This window comes from Acartia tonsa, chromosome 10, assembly GCF_053477335.1.
Source record: "Acartia tonsa isolate MP-2025a chromosome 10, ASM5347733v1, whole genome shotgun sequence".
In the NCBI taxonomy this organism is placed as follows: Eukaryota; Metazoa; Arthropoda; class Copepoda; order Calanoida; family Acartiidae; genus Acartia; species Acartia tonsa.
Window position 1 is genome coordinate 1,344,761 of NC_137269.1, and position 26,499 is coordinate 1,371,259.

Genomic DNA, 26,499 nt, shown 5'->3' on the forward strand with positions numbered 1-26,499 from the left:
TTTTCCAAAGTAGGTAAGTTCTATCGAAAGGCAAAGGTTTGAAACAGATAGAACATTTCATTAAACTAAAACATATTTTTTTCTCACATTGTTTACAACTGTCAAATATGTTTTTTTTATATGCCTAACCCCTGCAGGGGGCTTATTTGTATATTTATATCTTAACCTAACCTAACCTGTGTAGAAATAACTAAACAAATGTTGTTGAAACCTAATTTTTAAGATATTATAGACACTTCTGCGTTTTACTTATATAATGTCCACTCCGACATTTGTCCGAAATATCCTGCGTTTGTCCACGTTAGTAAGGCTTTCTGTTCTGAAACTTAAGATCTCAATAACTACTAAACAGATTGGGCTTTCTATTTCAGGTAAGCTTAATATTTGTCTTGTAATGGCTTTAGGCTATTTTATTTTAAGTCAAGGGATGGTTTTAGGCTATTCTATTTTAAGTCCTGGGAAGGTTTTATGCTTTTATTCATTCCCCTTTGAATACAGAGCCAATAGATGCTGGGGGCGTAGCCGCTAGTCAATATACAAAGTTTTTTTTGTCTGTAGCAAAGGATCTCGTTTGCTGCTAAACCGATATGATGTATGTCTGTCTGTCTATACCGTAGGATCTTGCTAACCGCTGAGTCCTGAGATGATTTTAAGATAGTTTATTTTTTTCCTTATAATAAAATAACAGGATATTTGTCCATAAAAAGCGAAGCAATATCTTAATTTTTGTTGTTGGAACTGTTATTCAGTTGATCATACCAAGGATCTAAAGGAATAAGACAATGGCCGATAAATTTTTATCCATCCCTAATTAGGCCTAATAACGATACACAAAATTGCAACACTACAACCAAAATATGACAAAAGTCCCCAAAGTTTTGAGCCAACGAATAAGAAAACTTCATTATAAAACTTTGGAGACTATTGTAAAAATTGCCTAATGTTTCCTTTCTCCCTGAGATTATACAGACTATCCTTAAACTAGCTTAAACTGCTTAAACTTGGATTAGCAGATCCTTATGAATTCATATCAAGTTTAAAAGTAAATGTCTACATCAAAGGCCTGAAGTCCACTGATAGTTGGGGCTTGGAACTTAAATCCTTTTTAGCAAATCCTCTGGTCTCCTTTTCTACTCAAATTAATATAGTTAATAAACCTACTAATCCTATACTTTATAATCTGATCAAAGCTTTCATTAGATTCTGTCAATATTATTGGCTTTACCAAGGCAACATTCTAAATGCTCAAATAGTCGACAACTTTTTCTTTCTAGATGGTAATAATGCACAAATAAATAACTCTTTCTTCAACCCTAACACTTGGAGGCGTTCTCAAAACAATATTCAAAGTCTTGTAATTGCTGACTTTTTTGAGCCAAATGGAAATCTTTATAACTATGATGACTTTTGTTTAACAAACTCTGTCTTTATCACCCCAAATGAATTTATTAGGTTAAAGTATACACTTAGAGCGGCCATCAAAAAAGGCAGAAATAAAATTAATCTTCCATCCAATTCTATATTAACATTCCTTGCTAACCCCAAAAACAGAGCAAAAGATTATAGGTTATATTCTATTCCATCCTCTCATAACATTCAGAAATGTAAACCTATGAAATCCAGATATTTGTGGGCTGAACTACCAATAGATATTGATAGAGAAAAATTTTTTTACCCTATGTGGGGAACATCTTTTCTCCCGATGAGTATAAAAGACTTTGCTTTTAAAATAATAAACAATCAACTTAATTTTAACGCCAACCTATCAAAATTTAGTACTACAAATATTGATCCCTCTTGTATTCAATGTATTTTATCAAATACTTTACCAGCCCCAAGAGAAACATCGCGTCATTTTTTTCTTTTTTGTCCTACAAATGTTAGAATTATGGAAACATATTTTAATAGTTTTCTTCAAAATCGATTAATTGCATGGGATTCATCCTTTTGTTTGCTTGGAGCTCATACAAATTTACCCTTTTTTAAAAAACTGGTATTAAATACCGAAATAATCTTAGTTTCTTATTTTCTTTTTGAATGCAGGAAAAATAAAATCACTCCCCTTTTTAACAACCTATCCAATTTTACTGATCTATACAGGGAAACCTTTCTAAAATTTCCAAAATATTTGAAATGCTGGCAAAAATGGAACTCTACCTAAAATATGGATACAAAAACTATTAAGCACTTGTCAATAACCCTTTTACATTCAGGTGTCAGAACTATTGGTTTTTCTTCTAGAAGTTTAACAATATTTTCTTTTACAGGTTTTCCAGAGGAGTAAAAATGCCTTACCCACACCCTTTTACAGAAAATGTTTAGTTAAATGCATTATCCTTTCATCTCCTCTTTTTTTTTAGGAAATGGTGCGAGTAGAGGATTCCAGGGACACCCCTACAGACCAGTTAACACCTACAGACAAGCTCACTCGTATGGTCCTGCGCACCCCATGCCATCCCACAGCAACCCTCGCTACAGGCCTCCCTTCCCTATCAACTCTCCCTCTCAAAGGTTTAAAAGTCCCTTCCCTTTAAATAGAGGTTTAAAGAGATCAAGCAGCCCTTTAGTTTTGGATCATAGTAAAAAAAGTAAGGTAAATAACAATGCCGTCAAACCTGAGTTCTGGGGCGTACAGAGCATTTGTATTAAGGAGGAAGGTGGGGAACTTTTTGTCTGCAACTCCAGGTCAGCCCCTCCCTGCTCCCCTATCCTGTCTTCAGATCCCCGTTCATCAAAAACTGCTATTTCTCTCCCCTCAACAAAAAAGTTTCCCTTCTTTGACAACCTTCAAAGTTTCTCATTGTCTTGTTCTTTTTTTGGAAATAACTGTACTGCTTGTAATCTTCTTAATGGTAATCATTCAATAGCCAAACAAAACGTGTTTCTTTTAGGTGACCAATTTATCCCCCCAATAGTTGGAAGTCAAAAAGAGTGTGTCCCTACTATTAGAATAAGTAACCCTACTTTTGAAACTCTTAAAGAGTCCTTAAGAGCACAGAAAAAAAACGGGTTGGGTAAAAATGAGGGAGGGGTTGCCCTGGTATCCATTCTTTCTTATCTAATTAATGTTGGGGCCACTGAATATTTATCTAAATTGGGTGAATTTTCTGAGTGGGTTAAAGCAGAAATGGGATGGGAGGTTGTCCCGTTTGTCACCCCCTACCCCCACGGATTCCCTGAGCACGCCCTCATTACTATTCAGCAATTTTTGTCTGTAATAAAAGCAAAATTTTTAGGCGATTTTATGGGTGGTGTGGAAAACAAATTTTCAATGTGGAAACCTTTCTCAATTGCTTGCAGGGAATTAGGTATGGACAAAAAAATCTTGCCTGTCCCCCCCATCTCCTTTATCAAGAATAACAAAACAATCACAATCCAATGTGATAGTGAAGTTTTCTTAGGCTCTACCAAACCAAATACTTTGATAGAATCTACTTTTCTTCCTTTACTTTTTAACCAATTGCGTTGCGTATCTCCCCCTTCCTCCCCCCTCACTATCCCAAGCTCTGACGCCCTCTTGGGTGGTTTCTCCGGTAGTACAAATACCCCTCCCATAACTAAAACAAAACTTGTTCTTTTGGGCACCTCAATTCTGAAAAACTGTGTTGAAAAAATTAAGGATTCTGCAACTAACTCGGGTTTTGACGTCATTGATTTATGTAAAGGTGGAGATTTTTTTAACAATATTAAGGGGATTAAATTACCAATATCATCCAATTCAAATGACACTTTAGTTTTACTCTTTTTGGGAAATCATATTTTTAGCAAAAGCAACCATTTCAAGAAAGATGGTGTTTACCTTTTGGAAAACCCAAAATTTTTAACGGACAAACAAATTAATAGTCTTATTGCTGAAACTTGCAATCTTATCTCAGATATACAGTTAGGTTTTAAAGGTAAAATAAAGCTGTTTGGTCCTTTGCCTCGTTTTTCTCGCAACTGTTGTTCAACCCCTCACCACCTTATTACCCCCTCCTTCCCTTTCGATTCCACGGGGGAATATATTCTTTATTTAAATAAATTTATGGCTTTTCATCCCCTGTTAAAGATAGAGAAAGTTGAATTTATCCCCCCAACTGCAATTTTTGGCCGCACCCTTCCTGTTCCATTCACCCATGACCTGGTCCACCCCACAGTAGCAGCCACGAACACCCTATCCTCCTATCTCAAGACCATCAGCATCAAGCAGGTCACCTCTCTACCTGTCATCAACAGGAAGGAATCAGAATCTTTCTACAGCTGGGTTACAGCCTTAAAAAAACCAACCCTGTATCACACCCCCTCATTCTGCTCAACTATGATCCCAACACCAGGCAGCACATCATCACCCAGTAATCAAACACGGACCTTGACATCAGGCACCTCAACCAGTACCGTCAATATAGATGACTCATCACTTTCAACATCTCAAGCATCACATATACACCACCCGTCAACTTTCCCCGATCCTTCGCTGCTTTCGGACGATGAAACCTCCGATATGGAACTAAGCAAAGAAGACCTAGCTGCAGCATTGGCATCACTAGACATGTCTTTTGACTAAAAATTAAACTGTAATTTTAAAACTGTAATTTTAAAATTTATTCAAAGGGGACTATCCACGAACTCCTCTTTTAAACTCAAAAAAAAATCATATTTTCACTGTATGAAACCTTGTATATTTTTATATTATTATTTAATTTTTCTTTGTTGTGAATTATCAATAAAATACATAATAATAATCCTTAAACTAATATTTACATTAAAGTAACAGGATGTTTATCAGTATCAACTGAACCGATATGCTTCTCCTTTACATTGAAGCTTATTTTACTCGCAGGAAAAGTTTTCATTTTGGGGAGGGGACCAACACTTTCAGCCCCCGGAAGGTATCACTTCCCTTAAATTCTTAACTTTCCCCCTCCCCCCCCCCCTTTCCACCACATCTATTCATTAAAGTACTCCTAGGGTCATCTATGGGATTAGCCGTTAGTGACTTAAAAATAATTCAAGTGCAATGATATATTTACCAAATTAATACGATAATTTTGTATACATTTTTTATGAAAAAAAATTATTTTGCCAAAGGCAGCCAAAAAATAAGCAGCAAATATTTCAAAAATGCTCTGATAATCAGAGATCTACAGGGATAAGACGATTGTCGATAAAATGATATATATACATATATACAGTGTGTTTTTTTATGAGAACTTTTTTGAAAGCAATTTTACCTTACTTTTAGTTATCAGAATTTAATGATTAATGGCTTATTCTCTTCTTTTTTTATAACCTTTAATAGAAAAGCAAAAAATATTTCAGTTTTTATTCAAAAAGTACAGTAAATTAAAAAATTTTAAACTTAGATGTCAACATCTAAAAATGGTTTTAGTGCATTTTTCTTATAATCTACCTTTGCAAGAATGGCTGCAAAACGCTTCAAAGTTGAGATATAGAGCTAAAAATTTATATAGATACTATTTGTGACATGTACTAGAACATTTTGAAATTTGAAGGCCATATCTCAACCAGGGAGGGAATACTGGCCCCCCAATGTACTCCTTCCATTCTTGGAAAGGGTAGAAGATTTGAGCATAAGAAAAATGCGCTAAAACCATTTCTCGTATTCATTTGAATCCGGTGGATAGGAACCGGTTCTCATCTATACGAAAAAACTATGTCTAGCATCGTATTATATCCAGCTTTCTACGAATATAGATATGTACAATCATAAGATTAAACCCAGTTTTTTTAGCCGGTGCCTTCGGCACCTCGGGGCTAAAAAAACTAGTTTTAATCTCATAATTGTACTTTCTATATCCGCGGAAAGCCGTTTATAATACGATGCGAGAAATAACTATTTTAGATGTTGACACCCATGTTTTGAAATTTTGAATTTACTGTACTTTTTAAATAAAAACTGAAATATTTTTTTGCTTCCTGTTAATGGTTATAAAAAACGAAGAGAATAAGCCATTAATCATTAAATTCTGATAACTATAAGTAGGGTAAAATTGCTTTCAAAAATGTTCTCATAAAAAAAACACTGTATATATATGTATGTTTATATATTAATTATTCCCATTGATGATTCACAAAATTACCCCTTCTTTAGTTTAGAATTAGTGGTTGAAACATTTAGACACTCAACTTAATGAACTAAACAATCACAAAACAATAAAAAGTCCCCAAGGTTGTTAATCTAACGAATAAGAAAACGGTATTATAAAACTTTGGAGACTAGACAGCACTCTTGGATAAGCCAACTTATAACACTTTGGGAACTATCTCAATCCTCCCTGGCGAAATGACAATGAGATTTTTTGGTAAATTTGTGGCAAATTTTATTCTTAATAAATTAGCACTTGCCAAAATTATACTGGAGATATATTTCATTAAAGAATAAATCTTTTTTTTTGCCCAAACTTTTCGTCAGCCAATAATAACAGATAAGTTAAACATTGTAAAAATAATATAGTAACTTAACTCGAGTTGTCAACGGCAGAAATTAGGTCCTGAGATGGTTTTAGGCCTGGAAAGGTTAATAACAATTTTATCTGTATTTCTTAAAATTAGTGATGGGAATCCGGATCCGGAATCCGAATCCGGAATCCGGAATCCGCCCAATTTTCGGCCAATTTTGGAATCCGAATCCGGAATCCGTTTTTTATAGCGGATTCCGGATTCTAAATTGGTAGACTAAAATTACCGTCTTTTTTCTTACAACTCCCTCAGTTTGAAGGCAAAGATCAAAAAAAAATTTTCTACATAACAAATTTTAATAAGGGGGGGGGGGAAGTTCTGACACATTTGCGTAAACCTGGTGTATAGGCTTCATCTTTAGACTGAGAGGATAGGTTATTATGGATAAAATCATTCTTATATGATGAATTTCCCCCAGATTTAAGATTTTTTGGATAGGCCTCCAGGTTCCGGAGCTCCAGGCCTCCAGGTGGTCTCTCTACAGGTAAAAATGATTTTTTTTTTTTTTTTAAGAGTTAGATGTCAGCTTATGAGACAAAATATGTATGTTTTTTCTTCACATATGTGAATAACAATCAAAAAGAAGCATATTTTGTTTTATAAGTTAACCTCTAACTCTTCAAAAAAAAAATCTTATTTTTAATTTTTACCTGTACAGAGACCACCTGGAGGCCTGGAGCTCCGGAACCTGGAGGCCTATCCAAAAAAGCTTAAATCTGGGGGAAATTTATCATATAAGAATGATTTTATCCCTAATAACCTATCCTCTCAGTCCAAAGATAAAGCCTATACACCAGGTTTACGCAAATGTGTCAGAACTTCCCCCTCCCCCCCTTACTAATGTGATGTAAATGTTTTAGTTATGCTGGAAGTCAACACTTTAAACAAATCAAGGCTTCAACCAAGTAACATAGTGATAAATTAACGAAAAAAGCTATCCCTCTGTGACGGACGGCCTTTTAAAATACTGCTAGAATCCGGAATCCGAATCCGGAATCCGCCAAAAATAAGAATCCGGAATCCGCAAGAATCCGTCACTTTTTTTGACGGATTCCTTCAGAATCCGGAATCCGGCCCAAAAATTCGACGGATTCCCATCCCTACTTAAAATAAATTAACAGAATCTTTGTCTGTATGTATGAATGTCTGTCTGTACCGAAGGATCTTGCTAACCGCTGAACCAATATGGTTCTCCTTTACAGTGAAGATTCCTATAGGTCCTGAGATCGTTCTCCTTAATAGGGTTGCTTCTCATAGGTCCTGGGGAGGTTAATAACTATTTTATTTTAATCCTTATAATAAAGTAACAGGATCTTTGTCTGTATGTATGTCTGTCTGTACCTTGCTAACCACTAAACCGACATGGTTCTCCTTTACAGTGAAGCTTCCTATGGGTAATGAGATGGCTTTAGGCCATTTTTTAAAATCCTTATAAAAAGTAACAGGATCATTGTCTGTATGTATCAAAGAAGATCGCTAACTGCAGAACCGATATGGTTCTCCTTTATAGGGTAGCTTCCAATAGATCCTGGGAAGGTGTATAACTGTTTTGAAGGAGGATATAAGGGGCTATTAAGGGGCGATGGAGAGGCTATGTAGAGGCTATGTTATATAAATTAAGGTAAGGGGCTTTTAAGTGGCGATGGAGGGTTATTAAGGGGCGATGGAGAGGCTATGTTATATAAATTAAGGTAAGGAGCTATTAAGGGGCGATGGAGAGGCCATGTAGCGGCTATGTTATATAAATTGGCTATTAAGGGGCGATGGAGAGGCTATATAGGGGCTATTTTATATAAATTAAGGTAAAGGACTATTAAGGGGCGATGGAGAGGTTATGTAGGGGCTATTTTATATAAATTAAGGTAAGGGGCTATTAAGGGGCGATGGAGAGGCTATTTAGGGGCTATATTATATAAATTCGGGTAAGGGGCTATTAAGGGGCGATGGGGAGGCTATGTAGGAGCTATGTTATATAATTAAGGTAAGGGGATATTAAGGGGCGATGGAGAAGCTATGTAGGGGCTATGTTACATAATTAAGGTAAGAGGCTATTATGGGGCGATGGAGAGGCTATGTAGGAGCTTTGTTATATAGATTAAGGTTAGGGGCTATTAAGGGGCGATGGAGAGGCTTTGTAGGGGCTATGTTATATAGATTAGGGTAAGGGGCTATTAAGGGGCGATGGAGAGGCTATATAGGGGCTATGTTATATAAATTAAGGTAAGAGGCTATTAAGGGGCGATTGAGAGGCTATGTAGGAGCTATGTTATATAAATTAAGGTAAGGGGCTATTAAGGGGCGATGGAGAGGCTATATAGGAGCTTTGTTATATAAATTTAGGTAAGGGGCTATTAAGGGGCGATGGAGAGGCTATGTAGGGGCAATGTTATATAATTAAATTAAGTGGCTATTAAGGGGCGATAGAGAGGCCATATATTAATGGGGCGATGGAGGAGCGATGTAGGGGCCATCAAGTTGCAATGTAATATAAATTTGGAGAAGGAGCGATGAAGGGGCGATGTAGGAGCGATGTAGGAGCGATGAAGGAGCGATGGAGGAGCGATGTAGGGGCCATCAAGTTGCAATGTAATATAAATTTGGAGAAGGAGCGTTGAAGGGGCGATGTAGGAGCGATGTAGGGGCCATCACAGTACAATTTAATATAAATTTGGAGAAGGAGCGATGAAGGGGCGATGTAGGAGCGATGAAGGAGCGATGTAGCAGCGATGTAGGGGCCATCAAGTTGCAATGTAATATAAATTTGGAGAAGGAGCGATGAAGGGGCGATGTAGGAGCGATGAAGGAGCGATGAAGGAGCGATGTAGGAGCAATGTAGGGGCCATCACAGTACAATTTAATATAAATTTGGAGAAGGAGCGATGAAGGGGCGATGTAGGAGCGATGGAGGGGCGATGTAGGGGCCATCAAAGTACAATGTAATATAAATTTGGAGAAGGTGCGATGAAGGGGCGATGTAGGAGCGATGAAGGAGCGATGTAGGAGCGATGGAGGGGCGATGTAGGAGCGATGGAGGGGCGATGTAGGGGCCATCAAAGTACAATGTAATATAAATTTGGAGAAGGAGCGATGAAGGAGCGATGGAGGGGCGATGTAGGAGCGATGGAGGGGCGATGTAGGGGCCATCAAAGTACAATGTAATATAAATTTGGAGAAGGAGCGATGAAGGGGCGATGTAGGAGCGATAAAGGAGCGATGTAGGAGCGATGTAGGAGCGATGTAGGGGCCATCACAGTACAATTTAATATAAATTTGGAGAAGGAGCGATGTAGGAGCGATGAAGGGGCGATGTAGGAGCGATGTAGGGGCCATCAAAGTACAATGTAATATAAATTTGGAGAAGGGGTGATGGAGGAGCAATCAAGGGGCCATCAAGTGGGTTGTTATATAAATTAAGGTAAGGGACTACGGAGGGGCGATGGAGAGGCTATAAAGGAGCCATCATGGGGCTATAGCTTAGCCTCTTATCATAAGAGGCGATATGAACGCCCCTTTAAAGGAGCTATTAAGAGGCCATGAAGGAGCTATAGCATAGCCTCTTATCATAAGGGGCGAAATGAACGCTCCTTATAAGGGGCTTTCACATCGCTCCATATGATGAGAGGCTATGCTATAGCTCCTTGAAGGAGCTATAGAAAATCATCGCTCCATATGGAGGGATGTCGTGAAAAGGAGTATATCCCAAAATTTTTTTAAAATTTAACTAAGCTTAGTATTTTACCTCATTAAAATATAATTTTAGGCTAAAAGTTGGATATCTTGTTCGAGGTTATGGAGATTTGAAAATGGAACTTGGATATTGCAGAAGACTAAAGGAATACCTTGAAAACAGGTAAGGTTTGTGCTATCCCCATAATATCAGGAATATATTACAGCTTAACATATTTAGAGAGTTGTGCAATTTCTTTCAATACCTGTTTACAATGGGATCAAGAAAATTGATTACTGACACGTATAAGAATAACACATTGGAACTGATTGAAGAATTAAAGGAGTACCTGAATTATGATGACTTTCTAATTGATTTTGAAACTCCAAAATCTCCCTTTCTACACTTGAACAACTATAAAATATTGCTTTACTCAAAGTACATGAATATTTTTGAATGGATGTTTCCAATGATTGATGCAGCAATTATTGATACTGTAGAAAATCCAAGTGAAGAATCTGCTATGGAAAGGGTATTACAGGTATTATTTATTTTCTGCAGCCAATCATGTTTGATAAAAAATTAAGCTTGTTATTGAATTTAAATCAAAACATAAATATTTCTTTAAAAACTATGGAAAATTCAAATTAAGTAGTTTATTTGTTTTGTTTCCATATTTTGATCATTTATTTTAGTACTTGCATGAAGATGAAATTGAGTTTACAACAACAACACCAACAACAGATTCTCCTTCACTCTTGGATTTTTTGAAAAGAAAAAAGAGGAACAATCAAAGGGAAGATAACTTAGAAGAAGCATTTATCAGAATGCCAAACACAACTTTGAATGTACCCAGCAACATGAAAGTAATAATAATTAACATTTATTTGATATTGTAAATATATTTTTAGTATTAGAAATGTAATTAAAAAGCAAAATTTTAAAAATATTTTCTTATTAAGGAACTACTGAGATTTGATTTTGATCCAAAAATGAATAACACTTTAATACACCGATTCTCTGTGCTAAAAATGCTTGAAAGCATGGATTTCTCAGCAATTAAAAATCTTGGTGACTTTTTAGTTCCTTTAATGAGAAAACCCTTAGATGGATCAGTAGGACATGAATTTTTATCTCCTAAGATAAGCCAGCAAACAAATCAAGAAATATCTGATTTTCTTGTAATGATACTGAGAAACATTACCCAAGATCCAGAAATTACTTGGAGTGTAATAGATGCAGTAGATATTTTTCTTATTACAGGTTTCTTATATATATATATATATTTTATAGTTTTTACATTTGTTTCTTATAATATATTTAAATTACTTAGAGTAGTGATAAATTGAGTTTTTTTTCCCCAAAAATATGATATTTATAGAATCTAGCTGATTAGGACACATTAAAAGATACATTATATAATATAATTTGTAAAATTGAATATTTGTGGAGAACTATTTCTTAGCAATTTAAATAATTTTTTTTTCTAAACAGGACAGACCCAACTGAATGGAAGACTTATGACTAAAGATTTTGTTACAACTAATACATGGTGGAGTTTAACTGAGAGTGAGAAAATCTGTCTTCAGACTGAGTTTAATGTTACTGTACAGAAAATTCACATGGAGTTTAAAGATCCATGTGTTGATCCTTTGGACACTTGTAAGAGTTTCTGTAAAAATTCTGCTATTATACAAAATCAAATCCTTACAAACCAGGAACTTCAGAAGCTTTTGTACTATGTACAACATCCATCTGAGTACAAGTAAATATACATAAATTTATCTAATTTGTCCTTAATCTTGTTTGCTTTGTAGATATTAAACTTGTCTTAACTAGCTTGTCCTTTAAGCAGTCATTCTAATACACTAACTATATTCATTTCTTTAAAAATTGTAATTTGATTTATTGTTTTACAATGTGTTTTAATTAGTGAAGCCTAAAATCCAATATATTCCTTCTGGACCAAACCCTTTTTAAAAACATACTGAAAAATTAACAATTCATTAAATAAGTTGTTTTAGTTCAGAGGGAAGTTGGCTAGTTCCATTCTGTGGACAAGGGAAACAAGCTCAGAAACTGGATGAAAATATTTCACCTGACTTCAATTCAAAGCAGTATGGATATGATCTATGTAAGAATGCATATCAACGTGCCACAGATATTGGAATTTGCACTACAATTGAGTTTAATGACAAGGTAATAATTCTTGGGATATATTGATGTTGATATTGATGCGTTAATTTTAACTTCTTTTTCAGAGCAACACAAGTCCACCAAAAGGAGCCTACAAAAAGTTTAAAAATGGAATGTCATATATGTTTGATTCATTTGCTTTCTTTGATCATACTTTTAACAGAGAAGTTAGAAGCATAAGAGATGATACACTAGGTAACACTGAACATGAAGATACAGTTCTTGAAAAAAATTTGAATAGTTTTCTGGTTTTGCTGCACAATAAAGAAGAATTTCCAATGTTTCATTCTCCATTTGCTAGAAGTTTGGTAATTAATAGCGCTAGAGCTAGACTAGGAGGAAATATGTTCATAAATGAACATTTCCTTGAGTTTGACATCAAGCAGAAATTGTATGATCCTGAACTAATGAACCAGTATGATGTTGAAACTAGACGGTGTTTATTCGAATCTGAATCCAAGAACTCTCTATACTCTCCTGTGTACACACAAGCACAGTGCATTTTTGAATGCAAACTGAGTAGGATTTTGGAATTATGTAAGTGCCTACCATGGTTTGTTTCATTTAGAAAAGAAAACACAACAATTTGCAACATCTTTGGAAACAAATGTTATGAACAAGCACTGGCTGCAACAAATGAAGTATTGGACTTTACAAACTTGGATAGTCCAGCATGTAATTGTTATCCAGATTGTGAAGCTACTGATTATATTCCTGGTGTTGGAAATGAGGATAGAACCCTGACTGAAAAACAAAACCATAATTTGATTGATCTTACAAAAATCCCTAACTTGGATTGGAGAAATGATTCTCAAATTAAAGAGTTTGGAAAAGATAAATTTCTGTTTCCCTATGTTCGTGATGCAGCGCTAGGTATGTAAACAGTAATTTACTTAGATTATTTGCCCTCTGACAAACTGAAAGGTTTAAGGAGCCATCACTAGCCATATATTGCTGAATGCATGGGTATCTACCAAATTTCTGTGTTGATAATTTTTTTATTTAGGTGAAAGAAGAAGGCTTCACAAACAGAAAGATAATATCACTGGAGATGTTGAAATGATGGACATAATTATGGAAATGTAAGTTTAATCAACAGGAATAGTCAATTAGCCAACGGACATTCATTTATATATTATTCTTTGACATGTTTAATCTTTTCATATCACCTAGCATATTTTATCTTACAAATTTAGTTTTTCCTCTAGAGAGTCAATAAATTAATAATCCAGTAAAAACTGTATTTTTAGCAAAAAAAGTATTTTGCTTATATTTAGTCACATATGGTTCAATTGCTTATTAAAACCAACAAATTTGATAGAAAATAGAATTTTCCCATTTTCACTATTCTGTGTTATATTGATGACTATCTATTTATATTATCTATCCTAGGTCAACACCTCAGTGTTCAAAATGTGTAATTTATGGCAAACTGAAACAGAGGGTCACTAACCTTGCCCTTCTTCACATGGATTTCAGAAGTACCACATTCATGAGAACTAGAGTTGTGGAGAGAATCTCTTTTGGTGATAAGGTTGGATCAGCTGGTGGGCTTATAGGTAAATTGATTTTTTCTCATCCCTTATTAGTAGAATAAGTAGATAATCTTACCAAATTCCATCAGTACATTAGCTTACGAAAAGTCTTCTTTTGATATTCTTATCTATATGTAAGTTTTGTTATTAGTCTTGAGCTTATAGGACCTTAAAATAGCTTGGTTCTATGGAGACCTAGATATCCCATGACTATTAGTTGAAGTTGAAGTGATATATTTCCTATTATGTAAAATCCTATAAATGGCATATGTATGGCATATACTTTACTTTTTCACCAGACAATTGCCCCAAATCTGAAAAAAAAATAAAATGGCTAAGAGTAAGATGTCTTAGATCTTTAAGATTGATAAGTAGACAAAAATATCCTGTTTTTATCTTGTACTTTATTAACATTTTAAATTGCTTAAGTGTGTTATTGGTCCTGAAATTGTTTCTACAGGCATAGTTCAACAATTTGTTGTCATTCTTCTTGGATAAATTTAAAAACTTTTTAGGATTGTTCCTTGGGTTTTCTTTCATTGGTTTGGTAGATGCTTTATTCTGGATCATTGAGAAAGTATCTAAGATGTACCATTATGCTAAAAAATGATGTCAATAAACAAAATGATTAATGATTAAGATGAAATTACAATAGTATTTCTATGTTCACCTATTCTTATCTTTTACCTTTGCACTTTAATTTTTATATTATATAATAGTAGTATATAAATCACCTTTAAATTTTTCTATGACTTTTTAATTTTTTAGCATTAACACATCAAATTATATCATAATATCTATGAGAAGGGCTCGGCAGCCGCGCCAAAGCCTTCAATTAAAACCTGTATGGATGCTTTCTTCAAAAGAGGAATTGATTCATTGCCATATTTATATCAGTTTCAATTTCAAGTTGCCGGATTTTTAAAATTGTAAAATGTTGATTTTCCTGAGGCTTACATTGGGCTGATATGCGGCTGCTCAACCCTATTCATAAGTTTCAAGCTCAATAATATATATATTTTAAAAAAAGTAATAAAGCTGATGATCAGTGTTTACAAAAAAGGGAGATATTGTGATGATAATAAATATAAGGTCATAATAATATATATATATTATTTATATTATCTTTTGTAGTATAGACTTAAAAACAGACAAAGTAAGTTGTATGCTTAAAATATTTCATCTCTTTAAATAGAACCAAGAAAATTACATTTCCTCCAAAATGTTTCAGACAGATGGACATTTTAAATGCAGAGTAGATTCCTTTTAAAAATTGTGCACATTATTGTCTAAATATGTAGACACATCTGTTTACCAACTTGTGAGGTCAAGCATCAAGTTGTGTTGGTAATTGTTGTCACAATATTTTATTTTTAACAAAGACATGCATTTTTTATTTCTCCTTCTTAAAAATTATCTTTGATAAACAAAAGTGATAAATATTTTTTATCTTTGGTAAAAAAAAGCTTGATTTGTTTGAAAAGGAGAAGTAAATAATGCATGTCTTTGTTGAAAATAAAATATTGTGACAGCAATTGTTATTGTTAAGCTTTAATTATATATAAGGGAAATTTTTATGCTATCCCCCCTTACGCCTCTCTTAAAGATGATTACATTTTCGACTTAAACAGGGCCCCTTTTTTTTGAATAAAAAAGTTTCTAAAATGAAAATAAATCTGTTCAATTTTAAAGAACAATATTGAATATATTTTGTCTATCTAAACCTATTTTCCAAACGTTAAAATATGTTTTTAAAAGCTTTTGTTTTACAAACTAATAACTGTATACTTTCAATCAGTTTTTAGAATTTTTTTTTAATTTTTCTATTTAAAAATGCACATTTGATATGTATGTTTGCTTTTAAACTTTAATAATAAATGTTTTTCATATATGCCTCTCTAACATTTCTCTTAAGTAATGGATATTTATCGCATCATATTATTGACAGTTCTCCGCAAATATTAAAAGAAAGATTCATAACATTAAAACCATTTTTGTTAGCCTTGATAGACTAGTTAACAAAACGGGTATTGATTTAGTGGGTTTTAATTAATAATATAAATTCTCTGTATTACTATGCTATATATGATTTTTCAGTATGGTTAAGTTTCTAATCCAGTAAATATTAATCATATTAATTTCCATACTGGAAAAAAAGATTATATCAAGAAACTTATTTAAATATTTTTGAAACAAGGATGACAACATTCATAAGAAGCTAAGCGAAAAAATTGATGGGAAAACTGGCATAGTAAATATTTAGTGGTTATGAATAAAAATGAAGAAAAAGAAAGAGAAAGAAGGAAATAAAAATCACGAAACCTTCATAAAAAATAACAACGGACGAAGTAAGTTTTGCATTTTAACTAAAAAATCATTAATCCGTCCTAATTGGCAGCCGATTAACATTCCCTTCATAGCGGTAAGGACTGACGGACGGACAGACAAAATTAATTAATAAAAAATTTTATCTTTTGTTGCTTTATTTTTGATAAATTTATTCAAGTTTCAGGAAAAGTGCATAAGTAATTTTTAAAGTTTATTTTAAAAGACATTTTACAAATGAATTAAACTGGGCCCTATACAAAAGTAAGATTTACATGGCTTTTATTAGCACAGCTACTATATAGATAACTAGCGGCTACGCCCCTAGAGGCCTCTAGGGAAACTTGAGAAGAGGGAAGTTGAATTTTAAAAAAAAGTAAAAAATGGGTGTTTTCTATGTTTCGTTCAAGTCTCTACTGACGTATGAGGGGATGTACAGACAGACTGCGAATACGAGTATAGAGTAGCTCCGATACAATTTAATAATCAATAATCTAACAAAGTATTTCTAAAAAATACACATTTATTAAACATATAAAACTGGTTAGAAATAGGCAGATTAATGGGATTATTATTATAGGATATATTTATTATGATATATATATTAAAGGCTTGGACGTCCTGTTTCTTAGTTAGGTAAGAAACGACGTACTTGAACACGTGGGAAATATAGATACCGCCAGCCTAGACTTATAGGCTTGTATCTAACCGAGTGCAGACGGGAGGAAGCGTATTCACTCTTTGGCCTGCAACAATCAACTAGCCCTCAACACAGCAGGATGGAGTATGGTGGCGGTTACAAGTGGAGGTCTGACTCAGCCAGAGAAGTATAGGAATGTGAACAGGGATAAGGATACATAAACTTGGGTGTATATTACCACACTTGCCCCCTCTGAGGGAATATGAAATATTCCCTCACAGTTGACCTGCACGCCGGCTTCTGCGGGTTGATGTGGTACTCGCAGGTTCTTCGATTGCGGCCATGGCCCTCTCTACGATATCCACAGGATTGGGTTCAGCGGGAGTAGGATTTTCTGGAGCTGCTGGAGGCTCTGGAGCGACAGCATTTTGGAGTGCTAACATGCCCTCACAGGGAGCCGTGGCTACTGGATCTTCAGAGGCAGCGCCAGCCTGCGGATTAACAGGCAGATCAATTCCAGATGGAAAGAGCTCATTGATTTGATTATCGAGCTCTGTGTCACTGTTTTCCTCTGCAGGATCCAGGACCTCTGGATTGCCTTCTCTATCGGTGGGCCTGTACTCATCAGAGCATTCAGAACCGCCATAATGGGAGATCAGCTCAACTCCATCATCATCTGGTCGGGGTACGTCCCCAGCGGGAAGGGATGCCTCTATGGGTGCCACATTCTGCCCAGGTACATTCATTACATTACAACGAGTATTAATATATTTAATTACCCTGTCAGAGTTTTGGTCCAACAGTCGACTAGTGGCCTCAATAACCGTGGTCATTCTTGATTTTAACTCAACGGTCGAGTCCTCAGAGACGGTGCGAATTTTGTCGCGCAAAGTTCTGCGGTTCCGCAGTAATTCTGCGGAAATTTCAATAAGGCGCTTGCCATGTTGTATATATGCTTTCTCAACAAATGAAGCATTGCTAGCAATTTTAGTTTCCAGACTTCTCTGGAAGGGGAGAAGAGCTTCCTCCATTGCTTCTTTTACAGTGGAGGATAGGACTTTTTTCCATTCCTCAGCGGTCACCCAAAAAGCCTTAGGCTCACTTTTATTTTCCGCTAATGTCTCTTTCTTTTTAGGGGGTAATGGAGGCGGTTGAATTTCCACCTTAGCCTTTTTGGCTACTGGGCCGCCGCTGCCTGTTGGTGTTGGCGGACGTTTTTCTACCGCTTTTGGGGCAGATTTTACGGCGACTACCTCCAATTCAGGTGAGGCACTACGTTTTGGCGGTGATTCCACCCGATTTTTTTGCGGTTCCCCTCCCCTATTTTGTTCCGTTAGAGGCCTGGTTCTAGGCCTGGCTTTATCGGAATATTCGTTGGCTTCTAAGTTTTTAGCCTGCCGCAATTTTTCTTGCAAGTCTAGGAGTTCCTTTGGAACATCTTTTCTCGCGGTGCGGTAAACGTGGATTGACTTTGAGACACATTGCAGGTCACTAAGGTTTTCAGGGTTGCGCGGCGGTTTTACACGCGGCTGATACCTGTTTTCATCAGGTTCATAGTAGGCTTCCTCAGGGCCGCCCTGGGGATAGCCATGATTGCTGTCATAGTAATAGTCCTCTTCATTGTAAAAGGGTGCCTCTTCATATTCTCGACGGTATGAAGAGTGACCGGCCCCATGGGAGTGGTGAAAACCCCTTGAAAAATTCCGCCTGGGATATCCTAAAACAAAAATAATAAACTTAAAATTAAGGGTCATTAATTCCTTATACCGAATAAGGAAATATTTTTACAAAGACGACCTTTAGAGACGACAATTTTATAGGTATATATGCTTGATACAGGTCGTCCGTTTTTGAGGGGATTAGTTTTCCCCATTATTTGCAAAATCCCGCAATTCGTGCGTTTCACTCGTACCTCCTTCCTTGTACGCGTGAATTTTGGTGCAGGCTAATATGTAGATAATAAAAGCGACGCATAATAACGACCCTATTCCTGTAAGGATGGCTGCTACTACAAGCACTATATGATACCAAGTACTGGATAGAAAATCAACCACCTTATGATACGTTTGAATAAACCAGGAGTCAGTTATTTTTACTTCAAAATTATTGGAGTCTGCGGCAAGTTGGCTGAGGTATAATTCCTCGGCACTTTCTGAGAAATTAGTTTTTTCTAGGCTTTGCCAAGAATGATATAGAAATAAGCTAATCGGTTTATCCATAAGATATTGATTTACATTTAGTATTTGCATACCCTGCCCTTGATTACCGAGGAATTTTCCTTGGTACAAATGTAAGAAAATTGGATTTTCGGCACATTTAGTCGGGGTTAAATGGGTGGTATTAACCAATCTGCGTGAAAATGGGGATATTCCCATAGTCTTATTATTAAATGAAACCGAAAAATGATCCACAAAACAGGGTAGATTTTCTCCCAAAGAAACATTGATTTTAAGATTGTCGCACTGTATTACTAAATCCAGCTCACCGAGCGCCCTAACTAGTTTTTTACGATGAGTCTGAATACTGCTTTTAGACAGAAAATGGTTCTGTAAACAGCGAGTTTCGGGGACAATTAATTTGTTATATTGTTGGTAGGAATAGAAAATCTCTAGTGGTAACATATCATCTTTTTCCTTAGCGTTTAAGAGTGGGAAATATGGTTTTATAGCATTTGTGAACCATACCATTAAGTTATCAATATTAGTTTTGTAATAAAATAATTCGGGAATTAGACTTTCAAAATGTTTTTTATCTTTAAGTTCTAGTGCTAGAGTAATTTGGGGATCGATCACTAGATATTTTTGGGTACCCTGTTCTCCTTCAAATGTAAACAATGAAATATTAAAGATGTCTACCGTTCGCCAAGGAGAAGTGAATTTTTGTGCGCTATCAGTTTTATCATCTGAGATAATCCTATCGTAGCCTAATCTCAGATTGTGATCTAAACAATTGTTTCCCACCCAGTGACTGCCCAGGTAACAGCCCGCTTTTGTTTGTAATAATTCAACAGGCTCAGCCTGGACCCCTATTTGTTTTTCCTCAAATGTCCCAGGGATAAAAATGCCGTTAATGTTTACGCCGTTCCCCTCGCAGGCGGGGTCGATGCCGTTAAGGATGTTGTTGGGGTAAGTAAGTGTCCCGTTTACCAGGAAACGCGTGTATGACATCTGGTGTTCATACACTGAGACTGATTTTCCTTCAAAGTTAAATATTTTAGTTTTGGACATGGTGTAACAGTCTTCATAAGTTACGAGGTTCGGTATCTCTACAAGAGCTGGAGCAGCGAGGTGTATGTGGCTATATCTGCCACAATACCAGTAATGAGTACTGGTTCGGAGGTGGCAACGAATTCCAGGTATAATTTTTCTTTCAACCTTTTGCAGCAGGTGAAATTGTTTTTGTTCTATTTTAGTAATATTAAGAAACGCAGCGCATTCAGAGATTTTCAAACGCGGATTTTCGTTTGCTACACATTGAGTCGCATCTATTTGTATTATTTCGGACGCATTTGATTTTGCCAAAATAATAAAAAGCCCCAAGAATCCCAAAATAAATTTACCTCGAGCTCCTGGTGCCTTTGCCAAATGATGCTGCATTTTATTTTTATGCTTCTCGTTTTTCTCTGAAATATGTTAATTAGTTAGTTTTAACATATATTGTTTATTTTCGTTATTATACATACGTAGATTAAGCTATATACATTTGCCACCTTGGTTTTATATAATACATTTATATACATTTTATTTTTTCCTTTTAATTGGGTTATGCAGTCCGATTTGGACATGTATGCGGTTATCCCCCCCTTGTGACCTAGTTTTTCTTTCTTCTTCTAATATATACTTGGGTACTATGCTTTGTTTGTTAACGTTAATAACCTTTTCAGGGCTGGATTGTTTGGGTCTTTGTGCGAAGAAAGAAGCCTCGGACGGGACGGTTTCTTCCAAGAAACTATTTTCGACGTGAATTTGAGGACCGGATGACCGATCTGCGCCAGGGGGTTCTTGGTCTTTGGGCTGTGACTCAAATGGTGAGTTTTTTTCCATTATATCCCCTCCCCCATCACAATCCACCTCCCCCTGGGGTAAATCCTGACTAGTTTCAGGGTTTTTATCTATAAAATCGTCACCATCGTTATCTAGGTAGGTAAAATCGTCATTTTCCATACCTTTATTATCGTTTATTTCGGTTTGCCCGGTATTATCTATTCCTAAGGTTATTTCCTCAGACGGGACGATTTCCTCAATAGGAAAGACGTTAAAGGAAAGTGTTTCCCCGAATAATTCTACTTTAGAATCTATTTTCCGTATTTTATCTCTACTAACAACTTGGTTAGTTTTTATTGGATTTGATCCAAAGGGACTGAGCTCAAAAAGGGCCTCTGAGAATTTTTTTGTTACAATAAAAGGACCCCCATAGAAAGATTGCAATTTTTTACTGACCCCTATTTTGACTAGGTTAAAAAATGCAAAGACCACGTCGTTAACGAAAAGGGGAGATGAAGCCTTCCTAGATTTATTTTGAAACTCTAAATAAATCTTAGATTTTTTGGAAACCTGTGCAATAATTTCTTCCAAATTTTTTAGGTAGTTCAAGTAAGACCTGCAGTCAATGTCCTGTCTTTTCTGCAAGATTGGAGAAAAGAAATCGAGATTGAGAGTTGGTTGCCTGCCGAACATGAGGTAATAAGGCGTATACCCCGTTCTTCTAGACGTACTAGAGTTAATTACAAAAGTGGTCAAGGCTAATTTTCTTGCCCAGTCTTTACTTTCAAATCGGTCATCGGATCTAAGACCTGCATAAATGCTTTGATTATGCCTTTCACATGGGTTACTATTAGGGTTTCTTGGGGGAATAAGTTTAGTTTCGATACCTAGTTCATCCATAACCCTTTTGAAAACTTCCCCAGTAAAATTTGTTCCCCTGTCACTTCTCAATGACCGAAATAAGCCGTAGATGGGTACCACCTGTTCAAGGATGACCTTCACCGTGCTTTCCACGGTGGCGTCCTTGATGGGGTGAGCGATAATATACCTAGAGAATAGGTCAACCAGTATAAATATGTAACGGACATGTTGTCCTTGAAAATAGTTAGGGGTTAAAGGACCGATAAGGTCTACTGACACCTGGCCAAAAATCTCGTGACTAATGGCTGAATGGGTGATAGGTTGCTTGTGTTTAGGTACCTGTCCTATTTTTCTTAGGCAGGTAATACAATTTTTAATGCGTGATTCGACAAATTTATTAATTCCTATAAGGAAGAATCTTTCATTTATCTTGCGTGTTGTTTCGTTAACCCCCTTGTGACCTATACTATTATTATGTGCCAATTCGAAAACTTTATTATATAATCCAATGGGTACGACGGGTCTTTCAATGAATGTTCCATTGCTAAGAGGTTGTCTAAATATTAGAAGTCCTTCCATAACGTATAAATGTTCTATTAGCTTAAAAAGGACCTCTTTCCGGCCGGTTAGTTCAGCTTTTTCAAAGCTCGACAACTTCTTTTTTTCGAATATCCATCTACGAATTTCAGATAATACTTGATCTTTTTGTGTTTCAGATTGCCAAACATTGTTCACACCGACTTCCGAAGCCGAATGTAACTCAAAGATCTGGTCTTGGTATGGGCAATCCTGTTCATAAGGATCCAAGGTAAATGAGCTAGTACATTTTTCACAATCGGTTTCCTTATGTTCTTTGCATAAAAATTGCCCTCTAGATAAATTGTCGGCATTACAATGGTCCCTACCCTTTCGATGAATTACTGTAAAGTCAAAACTTTGGATGAAGTAAATCCATCTTACAGTTACACCATTTATTGTTCCTTTTTGCCATTTTTTGTAATGAACTAAGGAAATCGAATCTGTACGCACAATAAAGTTTCTGAATCTTAAATAATGAAGAAAGGTTTTAAGAACAAATACTAGACATGCTAATTCGCCTTTATAACTTGGATAATTTTTTTCTGCCCCGTTACATTTTTTGGAACATATTCCAATAATTCTTTCTACCCCCCCCTGATTTTGGCTGAGAATTCCAGCGAAATAACTCGTAGAAAAATCTACGTCTACTATAAAGGGGTTAGGATTATCCCACTGGGGGTAGCCTTTACTTATAGAATTTGAGAACATATTTATGAAATTTTCCCAATCTTTTGATAGGGAATTAGTCCATTCGATAATTTTATCATTTCTGTGTTCATCTAGGGTGCAAGAATTTTTTGCATAGGATGGGAAATAGGCCCTATAATAATTGGAGAAGCCCAGGAAACGCTGGAGTTCCTTGCCTGTCCTGGGCCTGCTCCAATTTTTAATTTGTTCTAAATATTCGGGGTTCATTTTAAGTCCTTGGGAACTGACTATATGACCTAAATATGTACATTCGGATGTGAAAAATTTACATTTGGCTAGATTTAACTTAAGTTTTGCTATTTTTAGGACTCCGAAGAGTTTTCTGAGATGTTTCAGATGTTCATCAACATTCTTTGAGAATATAATAAGATCATCAAGGTAAGATATTATAAATTCATATAAGCCAGGGATAAGGGTTAGGACCTTATCCATCAAGTGGCAGAAAACACTTGGCGCGTTACACAGTCCAAACGGCAGTTTCTTGAAAAGATACTGCCTGTTAAGGGCTGTGAACGCGGTCAAGTGTTTACTTTCCTTCGAAATGGCTAGCGCATGGAATGCGCTAGTCAAATCGAGGGTGGTAAATACATTACCAGTGCCTAATTTTTCTAAATTACTAGAAATCAGGGGAAGGGGCCAATTAATTTTTCGTGTTACACTATTAAGCGCACGAAAGTCGATAACGAACCTAAGCTTGCCTTCCCCCCCAGCCGTCGGTTTTTTCTTTACCGCAAAGATTGGGGAGGACCACTCGCTGTAGCCCTCCTCAATGACGCCCCCCCTTAGCCAATTTTCAATTTGTTCTTTTAATTTGGCTTCGTATAATGGGTTTAACTGAATGTTTCTAGCCTTAATAGGTTTAGCCCCGGGGATCAAGTCTATTTTATACTGTAAGAGGTCACAGTTACCGATATCGGCATCGTCAGCCGAAAATATATCAAAATGATCAAGGCATAATTTTACTACCTTTTCCTTCATCCCTGGGTTATTTTTGATAAGATCACTATTTTCTAAATCTAATTTTTCTTTAATGAATTTAATTCTTTTAAGAAGTGTAGTTCCTGATAATTCATTTATTTGATTAATACTTTTATTGCAGGAATTTGGGGGATCTGATTCGAATTCAAAGCAATATCCAACTTTAACGTTATCCAATAAGGTAATATTTTTTCCTGCTAAATTAACAAAATTTACCCAACATTCTCCTTTCTCATTTACATTATAAATACCCTCCATAAGCATTAAGCCGTTATGGCTTGTCATTTTAGAATTATTTGGGGATATATACAGCTTCCTATTTTTCTGATGGATAGGAATTATTATCACCGTTGTATTCCCCCCCGGCAAGAATGTTGTTTTCTTTGCTAATTTTACGCATGTTTTATTTTGTTTTAATGTCCCAGTACCCCCCTTGTTACTCCAATTTATTCCCGGGATAAGGGAGTTTTGTTCCGTATGAACATTATTTGTAGGAATTAAGGGTACGTTTTTACTTTCTTCAACTATATTAATTGTTGAATTTTCTATGGGGATTTGCTCGCCATTGGGGAGCTCAAAGGAAAACTTATCTAATAATAAATTAATTCGATTAACTTTGAGAAATTCATATCCTAGATTTATAATTTTAGACGTCGTTTCAGGAATGTAAAACGTTTCCTCGAATATTTTATCTGACCCATCAAAGCTGAATTTTAAACTTACATGTCCTATGATATTTACTGGTTTTAAATCTACAGACAGAGCGCTAAGATTGGCGGGGGTGAATGTGATTTTATTATCATCTAAGATTTCTCTAGAAATAAGGGACCTAAAGTTATTTCCTGTATCCACTAAAGCGTGTTGCAGGAATTCCCCCCCAACGGGATTAAGAACTTTTAGTTTTGCACAGATAGGCATTATAAAATAAATTATATTTTTAGTCGAAGCCTAAGATGCATATTTTCCAAGATCCCCACCTCAGCGGTTAGACGATGGTAATCCTCACACAGAGACTTCCTGTGTTCCAGGTATAGTTGTCTGTCGAAATTTTTTAAATAATGAAATGTTTTAACAATATGGTTAATTGTTAAAATAATTTTGTATAGCTTTCTGGGTTTCATTAAGTTTTTTATCAAGCGCTTTTCAGCTCCAGAAATGTCTCAATAAGCATGAGAATGTTAATAGTTCTAAAGAAACTACTTAATTTTTATACGGGTCCTTATTTATATACTTGGATATATGATAGAAACCTATCGGAATAAGACTGAACTAAAAAGTTTTAAAAGATTGAAGGGCTACAAAGTAGCTTAAAAATAAGTGTTCAGCTTGCAACTAACAAGACATTAAAAACAGACTGACTTATTTTTTGACTTACATCTGTATTTATACAAAATATAGTGTCATTAGTCAGTATCTGATTCACGATACAAATAATTTAAAGTTAGCGCTAAATTATAGCTCAAAAATTATTAGATATGGTTAATATAATAAAGAGGGTCAATGATGACTGGTTTATTATTCTGATATTGTTAGTATTTATACTTAAATTTTTTCCACCTATGGGGTAGAACAAGCTTATATATTTACTAGATTATAATTAATGCTGAAATCAGCTTAAAAAAATAGGATGTGGTTTGTAGTAACTGCTTTAGTAGTAACTGGCCTCGATTAATAATGTGCATTCACTTTTATATAGACTTTTTATTCCACTGGTAATCCTAGCGGAAGCTAATAGAACTAACTTTATTTCATTCTGCTAGTAATCCTAGCGGAAAATAATTTAATCAAAATGTTTTAAGATTTTATTAATCACATCTTAAGTGATTAAAGATTTTAATTTTTAAATGCTGCTTGATTGCAGCTCAAAAATGAGTAAATGATAACAACAAAGAACTGAAGGACAACTGAATTAGATTTGAAAATTTGCTTGTATTTATACAGATTTTTCATAGACCCCCCCCCTTCTTAACCTTATCATTTACTTATACGGACCGCGGTAGCATTCTAGGCGACATCTTTCGGATACATAATAAATTAAATATAGTTCTATTATTGTCACTGTACAAAATGCAATAATACTTATCCATATGGATAAGTTAATATACATAATTGCTGAGATATTTCAGCTACAAAAATCAGAGGCTAAGAGTGAGCAACTCTCAGATAAAATTGATACTGAGGGTTCAACTCAAAAATCATTGTTTATATACAGATAATTTGCTTAAGTTCCCCTAGCGGTTAAAAATTGAACTAGAATGTTTTAGATTCTACTATATATACATCAAAAATATACGATATTTACATATTAGATAAGTCGTGCGATATTAAAAATAAATACTACTAAATAGAAAATAGGTATTCACTTATTAGCTTCTTGATAAAGACTATTAGATTTTAAAAAATGGAAATATTAAGTGCATGTGAAATGCTCCTCAGGTTACTTCCCTATTTCCCCCAATTTCCTGTATCAGCTACATTTGGATAGGGAAAGGAGGGGGAGGAGTTTATTTTGTGTTGCTTAGTCAGACTTAATAACAATAATTTGTTTTATTTTTTCGCGCCAAAGCA

General features: G+C 35.3%; 3 protein-coding genes across 3 annotated transcripts; all 3 read left to right on the top strand.

Annotated features, from left to right (window-relative positions):
• The first annotated feature begins 1,648 nt into the window (after positions 1-1,648).
• On the top strand, positions 1,649-4,722 carry LOC145330695 (uncharacterized). The gene is made up of 2 exons (XM_080175362.1): positions 1,649-2,511; positions 4,059-4,722. The coding sequence occupies exons 1-2, from the start codon at positions 2,364-2,366 to the stop codon at positions 4,541-4,543; spliced, it is 633 nt and encodes a 210-aa protein (XP_080031488.1). The 5' UTR covers positions 1,649-2,363; the 3' UTR covers positions 4,544-4,722.
• Positions 4,723-12,666: 7,944 nt separating this feature from the next.
• On the top strand, positions 12,667-14,467 carry LOC145330373 (pickpocket protein 28-like). Its single transcript, XM_080175011.1, has 4 exons — positions 12,667-13,195; positions 13,329-13,404; positions 13,715-13,881; positions 14,373-14,467. The coding sequence occupies exons 1-4, from the start codon at positions 12,667-12,669 to the stop codon at positions 14,465-14,467; spliced, it is 867 nt and encodes a 288-aa protein (XP_080031137.1).
• A 4,757-nt stretch (positions 14,468-19,224) lies between these two features.
• Positions 19,225-24,975, top strand: LOC145330374 (uncharacterized). Its single transcript, XM_080175012.1, has 9 exons — positions 19,225-19,241; positions 19,875-19,947; positions 20,040-20,177; positions 20,706-20,849; positions 21,406-21,501; positions 22,383-22,474; positions 23,260-23,331; positions 24,053-24,112; positions 24,873-24,975. Exons 1-8 carry the CDS (start codon positions 19,225-19,227, stop codon positions 24,096-24,098), a joined length of 678 nt encoding a protein of 225 aa, XP_080031138.1. The 3' UTR covers positions 24,099-24,112; positions 24,873-24,975.
• The last annotated feature ends 1,524 nt before the right edge of the window (positions 24,976-26,499 follow it).